Source organism: Malaya genurostris, chromosome 1 (assembly GCF_030247185.1).
Source record: "Malaya genurostris strain Urasoe2022 chromosome 1, Malgen_1.1, whole genome shotgun sequence".
NCBI lineage: Eukaryota > Metazoa > Arthropoda > Insecta > Diptera > Culicidae > Malaya > Malaya genurostris.
Genome location: NC_080570.1, coordinates 106,428,898 through 106,447,364, shown reverse-complemented (window position 1 = coordinate 106,447,364; position 18,467 = coordinate 106,428,898). Strand labels below are relative to the sequence as shown.

At 36.0% G+C, this 18,467-nt stretch overlaps 1 protein-coding gene across 13 annotated transcripts in view; it reads right to left on the bottom strand.

Annotated features, from left to right (window-relative positions):
• LOC131425318 (uncharacterized) overlaps positions 1-18,467 on the bottom strand; it is a 348,726-nt gene that overhangs the window by 278,998 nt on the left and 51,261 nt on the right. For all 13 annotated transcript variants that reach the window (XR_009228975.1, XR_009228974.1, XM_058587112.1 and 10 more), the window contains one exon: positions 3,923-4,656. Coding sequence is in view for 11 of the 13 variants with exons in the window: in XM_058587112.1 (XP_058443095.1) it covers positions 3,923-4,490 (568 nt within the window). In the remaining 2 variants the exon portion in view is untranslated. The remainder of the gene's footprint in view (positions 1-3,922; positions 4,657-18,467) is intronic.

The window sequence follows — 18,467 nt, the reverse complement described above, 5'->3', positions numbered from 1 at the left end:
CTTCTGGAAAACGTCTCATTCGCCCAAATAAAACTCTTTGTTGACGGTCTGGCCATGTGGAAAGAACTCATGATACACAACACCCTTGTAATCAATGAAACCTGAAAACGACGTGGACTTCACGGCCACTTCTGAAACGTTTGTGCCACTGATATACGACTGTTTTCTTGAGATTATCGTTGCCGAAACTCTCTTCTGACATTTGCACGTTTTTAACGCAAAATTTAATGAAAACTCGTTGTTGCAAATTGTACTCCATTTTGAAAATTGAAATCGAAGACTCACTCAATCGCAGATATATTCAATACAGCGTAACTTTTACAAATGTCCAGGTATCAGGCTGAAAATTTGATAGAATATTAATGACGGATGTGGAAACCAAAAAAATATATTCGGATGACTGAGAGTGCCACGCGGTGGTGGCTCCGGGAGCTTTTTGATCAAGATAAAGACTGTCCCAGAAAGTATGGACGCAAACAAAAACCGCTGCCATTTCGCAATGGTTCAGAATCTGTCAATTTTTGTGTCTGCGCCCTGTTGATTACACTCTTCTCTAACCACTTGTGCAGTTGTTTATTCGTTTTCATTAGTTTGTTTCGAAATGCGTGAACTTTCAGCAGAACAACGTCGAAAAATTGTGTACAAATGGTGCACAGAACGCGGACTGTCAATTAGAAAGACAGCAAAAATTGAAGAAGTAAGTGAAAAAGCCGTGCGAAATACAATCAAGAAGTTCGGTGAGGATAACCGAACTTCTTGATTGTTTTTCCTTATACCTTTGAGGATAAACCGAAAACGGGTCGAAAAAAAGGTCCTGCTAACCCTCAGTTGGATAAACGTATACTGAAGGCGTTCGAGCAAAAGAAGAAGGTTTCAGTTCGGGATGTGGCCAAAAAAGTGGGTTCTTCGTGCTAAAGAACGTTTGAATCTTCGAACCTATAAGAAGCAGAAACAACTAAAACGTAGTCCGAAACAAGAAGCATCTATCAGGCCGAGGGTTCGAAAGCTGTACAATACGATTCTTGTTGGAAATTTGAACTGCATAATCATAGACGACGAAACCCACGTGAAACTCGATTACAAATCCTTGCCGGGACCACAATATTATACGGTGCGAGAAGAGCAAGTGTTAAACCAGTCCGAGACATCTAATGAAGTCGAAAAATTTTGGTGAGAAAGCTATGGTCTGGCAAGCAATTTGTAGCTGCGGTAAGATTTCGAAACTCTTCATCACCACTGCTTCATTGAACAGCGAAATATACATCAAGGAATATTTACAAAATCGACTTCTACCCATGATTCGAAGCCACAAGGATCATGTTGTCTTCTAGCGAGATCTTGCTTCTTGCCACTACTCGAAATCAACGGTAGAATGGTATACTACCAAAAATGTCACTTTCGTCCCAAAAGACATGCATACACCAAATTGCCCACAACTTCGACCAATTGAGGAATTTTGGGCATTAACGAAGGCACATCTTAGGAAACATGTCTCTGCAGCCGAAACCATTCAACAGTTCGGAAAAGATTGGAAAAAAGTGTCTAAACTTGTCGCCAAGAAGTCTGTACGGAATTTAATGAGGAACGTTCACAAGAAGGTGCGCCAGCTAGTCTACAATGACTAAGTAGCAAATGTTGAGAATAATATTCTGTTGTAGTCTAATATCATCAGTCTATCGAATAAAATTTGAATATTTAACACTTGTGAATTATTTACAGCGAAATCAAAGTAGTACTGTCTTTAGTACTACTTCACATCAGCATCAAATTTTAACGCGTTAAAGGTTTTCAATTACATTTACATAAACTGTTTGAAAATACTCTCAGATGATAGTAAATCATTTATACTGTAGAAACATTTATTTAATACATGGAAAACTTGTTTCAAAATTCTTCTGCATACTTTCACTTCCATGAAACGGCCACTACCTAACTAACATAAATGACATTTATATTGAAAATTTTCAGTATGAAACGTTTCTGGTGAAATGAAAAGGATTTTTGTTTGAGTTTAGCTGTCTTCGTTCCCCGCCAAGTGACAGCATTTGAATACAGCAATTTCGTTTACCTGAATGGTAACGACAAAACCAACAGATATGTTAGTCAATACAACAACATTCTAGTTGTCATCTGCGGGTTCTGCGTGTATAATCCATGATGCACTTATTTTAATTTGTATCGGTATTCAACGAACCAACAGGACAGATTAATGAAATAGCAAAATGAAAATTTCCGAAAAAACTAGAATTGAAATTCGAACAAGTTTACCCTATTTGGGGTGATCAATTTGTCAATTAAACTACTCTGATTATGAAACACAACCCAAGAATCCTCCACGTAGTGAAATTTTCAGTCTCTTCCACACAATATCATTTTTCTAAACATTCTTTTGTCTCAAACTGAATACTACTGTATGAGATTTTTACTAACGTTCAAACTAACGTATACAACTGGTTTTTGTTGGTTTTATTTCGGAAGAGGTTTGATGATTTCTGATTTATTTTATGCTCGTTAGGATTCTTGCAAATTTGCAGTGGTATGATCATTTATGATCAAATGTTGGTATTATTTTCAAAACTCCATACTACTGTAATTTTGAAAATGGAGACGATGTTTGTAGAGTTATTGAGTTGAAAAATAACATCTTCCAGCTCTCCTGAAACATAAACTTTCCAGGGAATGAGATTTGAGACAGGGTATCGATACTGGATGGTTGAAAACATTTTCAATTTCTGAATAACGACCATTCGATATTTTTATATCGAACACCAAAACATCTGTTGACTAGCCAAGGTAAACATTTTACAAAACCATTTGAATGAGAATAACTCTGGTACTGATTGGATAGGTTCGAAAAAACTATTTTTGAAAATACTTTCGTACAGTTATGCATGTAACTACTCAAGCTCCGCTTGACAGATCCAAAATATTGGTTTTTACTGATTGCATAACACACGTCAGAAAGTATCATTCGCGTTGGTTCACGTTTAGATCGTAGAATAATGCTTTCACTTTTATTTCTCTAACGGTAACTGAGCACGTTTAAAGAATACCCACGTGGAAAATACGCTCTCGTATATGGGATACCGCGTTCACCGGGGCAATAAACTGCGCTTACCCGGGAAAATTACGCTTTCCATTATTGATGTTGCACTGAGAAAACATACGAGCTTGCTGTGCCAGAGTAACCTATGACGCTCACCTTGTTTCTGGACAATTACTCGTTTATTTTTGAGAGAAAAATTTAAAACAAAGTTGAAAACACTCAGATTTGATGATGTTTATCTTTAATAATACTTCAAAGCTTGCCTGATATTTCGCAGATGTTTCCTCGTTAAATAATTTAGTGTGATGACTATACAGCGAAAATGCTATCACTGTCTAACCTTGAAGATACTTTTAACCATGTAGCCACTATGAACACTAATGGGAGGTGGGAAAGGACTGAAATAATGACACGACTCTTCCTTTCGATGGCCTCAAACGAGCACCCGCAGGCACCGGAGCATGTTACAACTTAATTCGACATGTACGAACCCAACAAGGGGATGTTCATACAGAACGAACTCTGTTTGATATTTCATCTCATTGAACACGTTGCTTGTATTCGTGCTAGATTCTCTTTAGATTTTTTGCGTCATTTATTTGCTCTCGAAATAATCCGCCCTGCTAGATCAGAATGTCAACCACCCCAGAGTTTCGGTATCTCTTCTGCCCACTTAGCGTTGTTTTTTTGTATCAACAACCCCGTACAGTACAGAGATAGCATGAAAACGCTGCGTGCGGCTGATTGACAGTCATACAACCCACCAGAAGGTGCTACTGATGGTTAAATCGATTTTCATTCAAGATACAACAAGTCTCTTTCCATGTTGATTATGAGCACATAAAGGGGAATTCAGCTACGATATTCGGTACGTACCTTGATAGATGACGCCCGGAACAATTCCATTAGCAGTATCGAACACGTCATGAGTGACGTCAATCTGTAGGCTTTGGCTACCACCTGAGCCTTCGGCTTCTACAGGTACTATTTCGTCTTCTACTTTCAGGTAATCGTCTACACTGTCGGAACACGGGTTGTTCGCGGCAATATCGTCGGGCCTTTGGAGCAGGTCCTCACTGTCTAATTCACCAACAGCATGAATAGAACTTTTGGTAGAAGCAGTAAGCACACTGGACGATTCACTGCTGACGTCACCTGTGAACTGTTCTGGACCGTCTACTTCCTTGTCTTCGAAATCCGACGCATCCAGAACGTCATTCGACGTCAACGGTGGCCAATTATCGGCAATATCCCTGGTTAGGATGAAAGTAGGTGGCGCATCTTCCACTGGCTCACCATGCTCGCTGTCTGTCACTTGTTGCACTCCGGGTGGACCAGGTGACCGACCAGGCGCAGGATCGCCGCTGGCAGAGTTCTGAGCGCCCGTGAAAGCCGTTCCCAAAACGGTGCAACCAATTATGAAAAGAACCACTGTTTGCTTCATATTTGCGCTCTAGAAGCGTAAATAGGATTATATTTTCGGCATCCACTCTTGGCACTCGGTTGGCCCTAGTTAGAGCTTTGCATTTCACCCCGTCGTTGCATTCAAATTGGATTATTGATGATTGCACTCCTCACATCACCGCCGTTACCACTTGTAGTACGGTTTTCTGCAAATAGAGAAAACATAGAAATGTCAATCAGTACAATTTTTCTATTTTTAGCTATGAGCGTCCATAATTTTCTATCAAAACCACAGAGAAAGCTCTAAGGCCAGAGATTACAATCCGTTCGATTTATTTTTGACACTTATAAGTTTATATGCTAATAAGAGCACTGGCACAGGTTTGAAAACATGCAAAGTTGTAGTAATGCTAAACTTACTGAAAGTTCAAAATAAAATATTCTTGATAATAATAACCTGCCATATATGTGATAAGCTCAGTTCAGTCTATTATTTATAAATTAGCAATTGTTTTGCGTAAGAGAAATAGTCCAACAGTATTACGACAAGTATCACAGGAACAGAATGGGTTTTAATAAGGAGATAAAATAATCAGGATTTATACAATTAATCTTGACAAATAATATAATCTTAAAGGATGTACTCAATAGAAACGACACACCGGAATAATAACTTCTAAAGAGCGTATAGGTGCCCGAAACAAGTGGTTATAAAAGGGATCGAAAGATCACGAAGAAAAATAATACATCTCTCCAAAACCCCGCATTCCAAAAAAGTACACGAAATTGCACACGATGTCGTAATGGATGACGAAACTTACATTAAGGTCGTCTTCCGTCAGCTTGCTGAGCAAGTATATTTCGTTGCCAAGTCTATCAGTATCAATATCGAAATTTGCAAAAAACTTTCTAATCTGGCACGCGGTTTGCGGGTGTTGTGAAATAAGTGTTTCCCTTATCTTTATGTGCCTTGAAAAGCGTATCTTGCCATTTCTAGGAAAGCATAAAGGATCAAATCGACATCATTTCATTACGCTTGAAACGGGTTGGAGTGGACCCGAGCCAACGGAGTCAATTTTGTACTAAAAGATATGAATTCGTCAATTACCGGAACTTCACCTAATTGAGTAAGTGTGGACAGTTATAAAACTGTAGCTTCGAAACATACCAAAACTATTAAAACAGTTCAGGATTAGAATTTAAACACTGTACACAGATAAAAATATTTTGTGAATTTACATCAAATGTCATGAACATATTTAGAGCAGCCAATTGAATGGAAAGTTACTTTGAACGTTTTTTTAAATATACAGTCTTGTTCATTGGATAATCTTTGCAATCCAATTTAATTTTACATCGATCATGGGTTTAAATCAAATTTTCGATTCAACTTATGACTATTTCAACATACTATTGATTTACATGTCGTGTAAATTTTATTATTTTTTTCTGTGTAGATACATTGGTAAAATCATTTTAACAAAAGGGTATGGAAGGATAAGCATTTTCACATTGGGAAGACATGGACTGGAGACAATTTACTTAAAATTTCAACCCTTCAAAAGTACATTTAAATTTCTTTCATAAAAAATAAAAAAATGTTTAAACATATTTTTTCTCACTTCTGATTTTGGTACAACTCTGAATTTTTACTAGTAAGTAAATAAAGAAGTCTTGGATGCTACAATGTACTTTGGTTTATTTTTTTTTAAAACGACCAGAATATTTGAGTGTACAACAGATTTATAACAGATCATGTGTCTCCATCAAGTTTTATTAGAAGTAAACGCATGGTACTATTAGTTTAAGCAACTCAAACGCAGGTCTTGGTGATCAAAGAACTAGAACGAGAGTCAGTTATTTACGTGTTACTGATGAATGTAATGAAAGAATTAATTATCAAAAAACAGGATCTTCTTCTTCTTCTTGTGATGGTTTTTTTATGCTCAAATCACAGCATGCTGTGCGTTTGGCTGTTAGCTTTCGTTTGTTTACTTGTTAGTGCAGTTGAAATTCTGCGTTTTCAAAATGTCGCGCATTGAAAAGGAAGTGAAAATTAAGGTTCTGGACACATGACTAAGTGAGAAGGGTAATACTATACGAAAATTGGCGAAGCGGTTTGGAATTCATCATGTCAGTGTTAAAACCATCATTAATAAGTTTGTGCAACACTATTCTTTGGATGAGCTACCAGGAAGAGTCAGAAAACCCGGTTCTTCCAACCCGAAACTCTACCAGAAAATGATATCTCTAATCATGAAGAACAAATCAATGTCAATACGTGATTTAGCAAAAAAAGTAGGAAGGAGTATCGGAATGATCCAGCGTATCAAGAGGCGAAATCACCTGAAGACCTACAAGAAGCAGAAAATCTTGAAACAATGTGTAGAACAGAAGAAGCGAGCAGCAACAAGGGCCCGGAAATTGTATTCGCGTCTTTTGCAGTGCCCGGATGCAAGCGTTTTGATGGACGATGAGACTTATGTAAAGGAGGACTCAAAAACCCTTCCAGGTCCCCAATACTTTACTGTCGTCGTTGGGGAGGATGTGAGCGATGCGCACAGGTCGATTCAAGTGGATATATTCGGTCGAAAGGTACTGGTATGGCAAGCAATATGTTCCTGTGGTTTGAAGTCAACCATTTTCTACACTACCGGAACTATAAATGCAGAAATCTATCGATCTGAGTGTCTCCAGAAGAGATTGCTACATTTATATAACAAGCATAGTACATCTCTACTGTTTTGGCTGGATTTAGCTTCGGTTAACTATGCCAAAACCACTCTCAAAAGGTTTGCAGAAAAGGGTATAAATTTCGTTGAGAAAAAGGCGGGTGGGTAATTTCAGAGACATAACTGTATGTCGTGAATACGAAAACAACTGACATGTTCCTTAACACTTCCGAATATCAATTAGTTGATCAATTGTATGAATTATGCAAGCATTCCCCTTTTCCACATTTTTCGCAACAACAAAGAAGGCTTCACTTGATCTAGATTACTGTGAATTTCACACAGCGAAAAGTGCAATAATCAAATCAAACAGTTCTAGATTTGCACTAAACTGAGGATATTTTTCTTCGATTTGCGAGCAAGAAATCCTAATAGTTCTTTAGAAAACATTTAGAGCCATTAGAACGGCTGATTTCGTGTAATGCTCTCCACCGTTGCTTTTTCACCAATGCAAATGACTGGCAGCTGTGACGTAATCGCTCTTGTCGGAAGCGAAACTAGCTTTGCAAACGGTACAAAACACATCTGCTCGCATTGGCTATAGAATCCAAACTGATTCAATTTTTGTTAGGAGCTTTCTTTTTACGTGATTTCGTTTGTAGCTTTTTCACTAATGGGCGGTCCTAACGGCTATAAAAATAGCCGCATAAAGAATTTTAATGTCGATTATTTCATTTCGGATTTGCATAATTTATTGAAAGAAACTATCAATATGCTGTAGGGATTCGTTTTTAGCATTCAGAAGGACAAAATTGTGGAACTCACTACGATATTCACCACTTTTCGGAACATTTTTCTCGAACGATTTGCTGTACAGCAGCAGATATTTTGTTCTGATTGGCTGGTGTTGACATGGGTCAAATGCGATAGGTTTTTCAATAGTATACTATTGAAATACTTCAATGCTTTTGCTATACACGTTTAAGTTGAAAAATTTCGATTCTATTGGTAGTTAAATTATATAAATCCTTCCACAGATCACTGAGCTATGAGCTTTCAAAATACGAGAAAGGCAAACGCGCCTTATGAATTACTCTTTGATACTCGTCTATACCAAACATTTCAGAAAAGTTTAATTTTGAACTATTTGATATTATGTCACACAACTGAAAAATTTTATCATATAATTGTGATTATATTTCCGATGGCATGTAGCAAAAATTATGTTGATTCGTTAGATACAACAAGAGATATTCACGATCAAAAACTTATCACTCTCTCAGAGGGTAAATTTTGAAAAGACACCCCATAGTAAAGTAAGTCGTATTCACGACAAAATATCAATCCACCAAATTGCCCTCAGCTTCGACCCACCGAACGTTACTGGGCAATCGGGAAGAGGGTCTTCAAGAAGACTGGTAAGGCAACTGGGAACATGCCGGAATTAAAAAAAATTTGGGCTTAAGCGCCAAAGAAATGCGAGGCAACACTTGTCCGGAACTTGATGAAGAGCGTTCGATCATAAGTTCGAAAATTCGAGAAGGAATAACTTAAATTTCATCTGGTTTTCATAAGGCTCAAGTTTAACCTCGTACAATAAAAGATCAATTTTTAGTTTGAATAAAATATCGTTTTTTCTCATACTTTGAAAGAAAAATTTGTGGATAGCTTATTTTCGATACACTCCTTACACTTAACGATCATGTTAGTTACTTTCAGTCAAAAACTAACGCAATTAGCATCACAAAATATCTGCAATTTTATCGATAACATGTACAACTCAACCATGCACATGGAATAATTAATAATTACTATTGGCAAATAAATTAAGCGAATTTATCCCCATTTAATCGTATGTAAATAGTATCATTATCACACCAGACATGGGGATATTTATTTGAACACGACAAACAAAATTCACATCGATTGATTGGAAAGGCACAATACGAACGTGTAATTCCAGTGAGTTGTCAACAATATAGTACTCTTTATTTCCCACCAGTTTGTTGGATTCGAATGAATAATTGCTTTCTGTGTTTGTTATTTTTGGTGCGACTTTCAAGTATATGATTGTAAATCGAAAATAAATTAATTTGGTGTGAATTTATCTCAAATATACCGTACAGTTCTTATTATGAATACTCTGCACGGCTATCAAAATATGCAAGTTCTGTATTGAAAATAGCTGATACGTTTACCATGGTTGATTCATACTACTATCCACTGTTGTAAAATGGTTCGATATTAATAATATTGCTGTGTAAAAAAACGGGAACTGCACATGTTAGTCGTGGGTAAGACTTCAATTAACACAGTAATTGTCATGTGTGTTCTTGAACTTTATGTAATATAATTGTCAATATCACGTTTCTGTCGAACAGCAAATTGACATCGTTCGCATATATTATTGCATAACTAGTAAGGACGATGGATATGGAACATAAATTTTCAATTTAGCTTAACAACAATATTGGTTTTGTGCGATAATTTGCTATCGACATGCATCGTGCGTGTTTCGAACATTCAATTTAATTATAAACCAACTAGTTGGAAATTATCTCTCTACGCATTATTTCAGCGACATCAATTTCCCACAGGGAATCAAAATTTCCGCATTGTGTGTTCTGTCACATACGGTTATTTCTCCTCTTCAATAAACAAAAACACACTACATCGTGTCCCTCGATATGAAGATAGGCGTGGGTATGTGTAGCTAGTATCAAATTAAATGCCAATAAACACATTAATAAAAGAATATGAGTACGACACGGGCTATTCGAGCCGAGTCCCTTGTCGATGCACCGTCCGGGACCGAATGGTGGTCTGATAAGGAGCGAACGAAAAGTCACTTACGAGCAGGCAAAAGGTTATCGGGCCTTCTGGGTTGGGAAATCGATATAGAGGAAAGTATTCTAAAGTGCCTCTGCTGGCCAAAACGCCCCTTTCCTTTCTTAAGCATTCAAGACTTTGCTAAGCAAAAGTTTTATCACTAACAATATTTTTTCGAAGGCTCTTTCTACTATGCAAGTTTTCCAGTTATGGTTTGTTGGAAAATATAAACAAAAAACTGAAAATATCATTAAGCTTTTCGATGCAAGGTTTTGCTTCGACTAAATAAGCATTTTATCCGCAATTTCTTTGACATACTAATTCTCTCAAAACATTCACTTATCGGACATTTAACGGGGCACAGTGCATCATTGTTGTGGGACATAATGCCTCTCGTTGTGTGGCATACTACTGATTTGTTGTGATCATTTTGGAAAATATGTTTATATCAATCGATTCTCACTACTTCTACCGGAATAATTGTAAATTATGTATCTCAGCTGCATTGCAATGAAATATTTACATACTCGAGGAAAACATATTAACACATTTAGAAATACCTCAATGATTTCTTAAGAGGGCCATATTACAACACTTTCCCCTATTATTTATTTTCCACAACCGCAAGGATATGTGGAACACAGTGAACGCTAGATTGATACCCGGTTCGAAGTCTCAATTAATCAATTGTTGATAGAGCATCGATATCACTTGACCTCATTGTGAAAATTTGTACCGAAAACTGAATGCATTTGATGGATGGCTTGAATTGTTGATGATTGACTCACATCAACGCACGGTCAAAACGATTTATTGAAGTCAATATATATAGTTCTTGGAATGTTGCCTTTGTTATCAATAAAAGTTGTAGTTACGGAAGGCGGTAGAGCTTCCAATCAGTCGTGTGACCTTAAAACTAATTGCTTACACCGGAAGATTATAAGACCCAAACAAGAAGTTCTTTTGATAAAATGTAAAATATAAATCGATTTAATAAATTAATAACAAATAAAATGAAATAGGACAATTAGGCCTTCTTCCAAATGTTGGCAATGAAAAATTAAAAAAAAATGTGGAGAATCGAGATGGGACTAATCTGCGAGTACGAGTAGCTTGTTAATTCACCTAAATACAGAGGAATAGAAAGAAATATATTTCAGAGGATTTGATTTCTTAAATCACAGGTGACTTTATCATCTTTTGATAAAGCATTTTCTGAGATGCGAAAAAGTTCGTTCGATATCGAAATCCCAAACAATTATGAAAAATAATAAATTTGGAACGAAATTTTATGCAATATTTTCTCCACTGAAACTAATAAAAATAATATTTCAACAATATCTTGTCATAAGATAATGAAATCGGTTTTGTTGTACCGTCTATTGGTGAAATGAAAACTGACGGGGATGCAGGAAATAGTATTCCGAAGACGGAGAATCAAAATTTGACAAGCACTTGAACATGGTGCGCAACGCTAGCATCTATTTAGGGGAAGGTAGGAAATTTTGAGCCATGGGGTTATTTCGAACCACGAATCTTATCTGTCATTATCGATCTATACGATACTTCTATCATCGTATTATTTCAGGTTCATCTAATTTTTTCATTAGCAGTCGAGCTGTTTAGACATATTTTGTGCTCTCAGCGATAAGCAACTGATTTTAAGTGGCGGGTAGGGTCTAACACTTTTGAAAAATCATTTATTATTTTCTTTCTATTTTCTGATAGTAAAACATTTCAAGAATATTCTGTGAAATTTTGAAGCCAATCGGAACAAAACTCAGCAAGTTATGGGCCTTTATCTTTGCCGATCTCATACTACGAAGAAATAAGTGCTGCGCACACAGGCCCAAGATTTCTGCTTCGATTGACTTAAAAACATGACAAAAAATTCTCGAAATGTTTCATTATAACATAATACAAAAGAAAAAATATGGCTTTTTGAGAATGTTAGAGCCTACGTGCTCCTTTGAGTAATAAATTGTTTCCTTCGATTTTATAGACAATAATCTTTAAACGCGTCATTCAAAAACTACAGCACCAATTTTTTTCAAATTTTGCACACACTTTCTACATATGGAAAACCAGACCCCAACGTTTTCCTTTTCGTTATTTGTTACTATGGGGAGGTTTTACAGCTACAAAATGGCCGATTTTTTCGTAAAAAATCGTACTTTTGTATTTAAACAATTACCAATAATTAAAACATATTTAAAAAAATCAAACAGAAACGTTGAGGTCTAAAAAACTTCTGCTCTAACCAGTGCGGTAAAATTTCATTTTCGATCGAATAATATAAGATGAAAATGAAATTTATGGCCATTGACCGTCAGTATATCCCTTCTAATTTATTTGACTTTTGCTGCCATTTTCATGTGAAGCTCCCAGAATTCATCGTCAGTTGAATAATCGTACCTAGTCATTTGAAGTTTTGCTTGCTCAGTTTCAAGTGCCAAGTAGTCTAGCTGCTTCATTGTCTTCGCTCTTGGTAGTAAGCAATTTCGAACGAATAGAATTATAAATGGAGTAAAGTGTTAAAAATGAAAACTTAAGGAGGAAACAATTAATTTATGTGTATTCTGTGATTGATATTTCAGCTATCTGATTAGGCTTTCATCTATTATCTTGAACCAATTCGAATGTTTACATGAACCTCATTTGAAGGCCGCTCTCACACTATTGAAAGAGATATTTTGTTACTTCAAGAGATCAACTGACGGTGGTTAAACTGAGCCTCGATTGAAGAGAAACGAGTGATGAACTGAATGCTGCTTGTTCGGGCCGTCAGCAAACTTTGTGTGTGTCAGCGAGTGAAGTTTACTGCAGTGGAGAGATAGTCAATGTGTTCCACATTCAGTTTCAATTGAATTGAATGAAATTTTACTGCACTGGCTCTAACTATGCTGCTTTGATTTGTTCACTTCTGATTAGTCTGCGCTGAGATACAGTGGACACCGCAAATCATGATTTTTAAGAAGCGTCCTCAAAAATGCCTTTTCGCGGACTTATTTCTCAATATTTTTCCACGGAAAATTACAAAATGTTGTTCGAATGATGCTTTTTAACTTACAAAATATTTGAATTTATTTTGTTGAACGACAGTTCTTTAAAAAAATTCGCAAAAATGATGATTTTTTTTCATCATATGGACCCTTATACCCCCCCCCCCCCCCCCTTTAGACTGCAAACGTGTTTTTCTCACTAGATTTCCGTTTGAGCTGTTAGAAGAATATTGTCACTTATAGTATTGTTGTTGTACCGTTTAATTCTACTATGTCACGTCCTTACACTCTCACAAAGTCACTATTTTCACAAAAGTGTATCAAACGTTATTATACAAATACGTATTTCGGAATGTTATTTACAACCTTCCTCGGTATATCGGTTTTATAAGTTTAAAATAGACTTATAGAACCGGTATACTGAGGAAGGATGTAAATAACATTCCGAAATATGTATCTGTATAATAACGTTTAATACACTTTTGTGAATATAGTAACTTTGTGAGAGTGTAATGACGTGACATAGTAGAATTAAATGGTACAGCAGCAGTACTATTAGTGTTTTATGTGTTCCTAAAACTACATTGGAATTCCAACACATTTGCGTAAAACCAAACAAGTTGATATCTGTAAAATCATGGTGTGAGGATACTATTTGTACTCTGAAAAAAAAGGTTTCATGATATTTGGTACTCTGACTCACGTCGGCATTTTTTTATTTATTTATTTATTTGGAGCAGGGAAAATCCCAGTGGAGTTGAAATTTAGCAACCTCTCTCCAGCAGGCATAAAACCTCCTCATCATTTGTATCAACAGATTACAATGATCCAACATATACACTTAGGCCTGACACTACTATGAAAACTAACAGTTAGAACTAAATTTATAACACTATAACTAGTTGATGACACCAAGCATAACAGTATTAGTACTCTTACTTAGAAGGTGAGAGAGAGAAGAAAAGTGGTTAGGTAAATTGGAAACAAGGGTTGGTGGAGGGGGTGTGGGTAGGGGAATGTCGAACCGCTACGTGTTTGTATGCACATCAATATATTTTTTATGCTTCTTAGTGATTTTACAAGTGAAATAACCATAAATTATCGACAAAAAAGTAGTAAGGCCAGACCAATACCCAGGATTTCGTCTTGGGAGGGGTCCTCAGATAAAAAATAAGGTTACTGAAGATTACTTATGTACCTAATTCTTGGTATGCCTTTTACTGGTGATTTTAACAGACACTTTTCCATTTGTACTGTCATTATGAAGTATTCAAATAAAATTAGTGACTTATTGTATTAGATCGCTTTACGTTTACTGTCATGTTATTTCTGTATCACATGTCTAAAACCTTCTAAATATTTATATAGCACAACCATCCACAAGACTCGTGATGATGCAATATATTCTGAGATCATTTACATTCCTACTTTTAATGACGACAATTCACTGCATAGAGCACAGCCAAATCGTGGAGAACGGAAAATATCTTCTAAACTTATAGGTCATATTAGTAGATGGTCATACAAATTTACTTTGGCTTTGCTGGTTTCGGATTCAGGATCGAAACCGTTGAATCTTGTGAAATAACATTTCAATTTACTGAATACTCTCATATTAAGAAAAGAACTGATGATTCCTTCATGGGTAGAATAAAACAATAAAGTCACCTCCAAGATTTACTGAGCAGAAGATACAGGAAGAAGTTTTAGTTACGGGAATAATAGTTATGGATCTTCATGCAATAATATTTATGCTCATTTTCCTTCAAAATTAGATGCAAGTTTTCGTTTCGATAACTCTGATCAGTGTATTCCATGTTGTTGTAAGATCATTTCTAATCATTTCATAAATTTTACATTTTCAATATGTTTTGTAAAAAAGTGACTCTTCAATATGCTAAAATTGAGATGGCAAAACTCTTGTAACGCTTTTTATAATCTATAACTTACAAAAAGTAACGCATATAACGATTCGTAACATTTAACATTTACCTTTTAAAAAGGTAACTCATGTAACGATTTGTAACAGCTAACAAAACAGCTAACTTAACTTACATAAAAGCTACGCATTTAACGATTTGTAACGCTTATAACTAACAAAAAAGTAAAGCAAGTGATGCTTCGTAACGCCTAAAACTTATTTAAAGTGACCAATGTAACGCTTCGAAGCGCCTCTAACTTACAAAAAATAACACATGTAACACTTCCTAACGCCTATAGCGAGCAAAAGAGTAACGCACGTAATGCCTACAACTCACAAAACACTAACGATTCGTAAGGCCAAACACTTCTACAGAGTTGCACATGTCACGTTTCATAATGCCTGTAACTTTCAAAAGTAAGACCTCGTAACGCCTATAATTTACAAAAAGTAACACTTCGTAACGCCTTAAACTTCCTGAAAAGTAACGCATTGTAATGCTTGTAACTTCTAAAAAAGTTAAGTATGCAATGCTTCGTAAAGCCTTTAAATTACAAAAGCTCCGTCACGCCTATAACCTACTAAAAAATAACACGAGTAACGCTTGTAACTTATAAATGAGTAACAATTGTTACACTTCGTAACGTCATAACTTACAAAAAGTAACGCAACATTTAACGCTTCGTAACGCCTTTTAGTGCACTTCATGACGCTCTGTAACGCCTACAACTTACTAAAAAGTAACGCATGTAACGCTTCTTAGCGCCTATAACTAACTAAAAACTAACGCATGTAACGTTTCGTTGCACCTATGATTCACAAAAAGTAACGCATGTAATTTACGAAAAAATAACGTATATAACGCTTCGTAACGCCTATAACTTACAAAGAAGCAATGCATCGAACGCTTTGTAACGCCCATAACATGCAAAACAGTAACCTTTGTAACGCTTCGTAACGCCTGTAGTATAATAAAAAGTAACGCATGTAACGCTTCGTAACGCTTATAATTTACGTAAAAACAACGTATGTAACGCTTCGTATTGCCTATAACGTACAAAGAAGTAACGCATCTAACACTTCATATCGCCTATACTTACAAAACAGCAACTATTGCAATGCTTCGTAACGCCTGTACCATACTAAAAAGTAACGCATGTAACGCTTCGTTAGGCCTATAATTTACGAAAAAATAACTTATGTAACGTTTCGTAATGCCTATAACTTACAAAGAAGTAACGCACCTAGCGCTTCGAAACGCTTATACTTTCAAAACAGTATCGTTTGTAACACTTCGCAACGCCTGTAATATACTAAAACGCAAAGCAACGTATATAACACTTCGTAACTTCCATAGAAGTAACGCATCGTAACTCATTTACCGCTAGAGTCTAACCCTTATAATAGTTTTCAATATTCATAAAACATTGAAGAAATAAAGTTCGGCCCACTTCTTTGTCTGTTGGTTGAACCAGACCGACGAATTGTCATCCAAAAAGGTCATCCTCCCGAATCAAATGGTTCGTATTATGCCTGCAGTAATCTCTCATCTTCTTTGCATGCAGAGAGCTTTTGTTCCGCTGAGTGCTCGCCCCGGGGTCGTCTGGGTCTCGTTGAACGATATTACCAAAAGAAGCACTGTCGAATTGTCGATTCTCAACTATTTCACGATACATTTATGGGATTTGCCTGGATTTGACAGGAATTTCAATATCTACTTGACAGATTGTAACGAAATTTTTTGTTGTAAACATTACACTCTAAATTAGTTTTTCCCACAATTTCATCAATTAATCTAAACAATCCAATTCAATAAAAAGTTATACACTAAAGATAGTGTGGGATTTGTTCGAGTAATGTCCTAAAGAATTAGTTTAGCGCAAAATGTCATTGAATATGTGAATAATCGTTTGATTGATATTTTACGACATATTAATAACTAAAGTTCACTACACAAAAATAAAGAGCCTTTTCTTCAACCCCGAAGTTGCATTGTTTTGTAGCATGGAGTATATCATAAAAAAAATATTTGATGTTAAATTTTATCGATTTTATAGAAATGTGAAGTAAATTTCAAGAATTGTATCATCGTTTCTGCTTTTTAGAAGATCGATTTATTTAAAAAATGGGGTTTCAAAGGAAGAAAAATTACGCATTTAAGGGTTAATAATCATTGCAACGGTAATCAAATTTTTTCATTGTTGTTCTGTTATACATTGTATTAACATCAAGCACATTCTGTTTTTCGTTGGCAATGATAAAATGTGAAAATAAAAAGCAAAGTCCTGGCATTACATTCCTTTTGTGGAATTTGGCCTTTCTGTTTCAACAGACTTCGCAGCCGATTCTTAGTGTACAGAATCATTGCATGGCTAGTACTATGGATCCTACTGACATATAATATAGAAAAAATAGATGACAAATTGAACGTCACAGCGTTTTCAACAACTTCCTTTTTCGTTCTCTGGTGTCAGAAAGCAACAACACTCTCGATTGCTATGAAGTCATAAGCTTCAAGCAATCAACTAAATTAACAATTCGATCTACGTCTGAGGGCGCAATGCACAATATTAAACAACTACTGGTTTGATGGCGGACAAACCCAAGTGACAAGCAAAACATAAATAATTCACTTATTTTAGTAACATTTAAGTTATGACGTAATTCATTTCATTGATAGAACATAAATTTTTGTGATGCTATTACCTTTATTAACCCATTCGGTTCATTAATGGTTTTGAAATTACTTCGTTGTCCGATATTTTGCAGCCAATGTTTTATGGTGCAACTCACCATGTGCTGGTTTTCTGGATGAATGTGTTCTTCACATGCAGTGTTTGATATCTAGCTGAATAAAATGCTCGGGAAAGTTCCATTGAAATTTAATGCAGACCTCACCGAAATAGCCGGACCAACAAAGTGTAACCTCCAGTCTTCACCATCGAGTCACGTCGGACTGGGTGGTCGCCTGTTTACACGTGCCCTGGTTTCGTGAATATCAAAGCCAGCTTCACAGCTCTAGCTCACCTCGGCAAAAATGGATTACTCAAGGATATAAACACAACCCTCCACATTCTCTAGGCTATCGTTTTCCTTTCTGTCGCGTCCAGGAAAAATTTGTGACCGGCCGAATGCATGATTGCGATGAAATCTGATAAGCATGGTTTAGGTAATGTCCAAGGCCATAACACAGACTTGCTCGACCGGGTTTCCTCGACAGTGATGCCAAATGTGCTGCACCGATGTTTGTTTTACATTTTTAACGAAAAAAAAATTCATACTAACTCACACCCATCCGAAATTTGAGTGCATTGGTATGTTTCGAATTGGCTCGTCACAATAAGTTAAATATTATTCGAACGACACTCGAACCAAGAAATATATACGAACTCGATTTGTTTTGAAAAATTTGTAATATGCTATAGCTATGTATATACACTGAAAAGCAATAAAATAGATAAGAACCATACATACAGTTTGAAATTGCGTCGCTCCGCTAACATTGCAACCAATGCAACCTATACATTATAGAAGTTAAATTTTATGGCACAACAGCGTTGTGAAAAATTCTGATCGGTCTCTCTTGTTTTCAT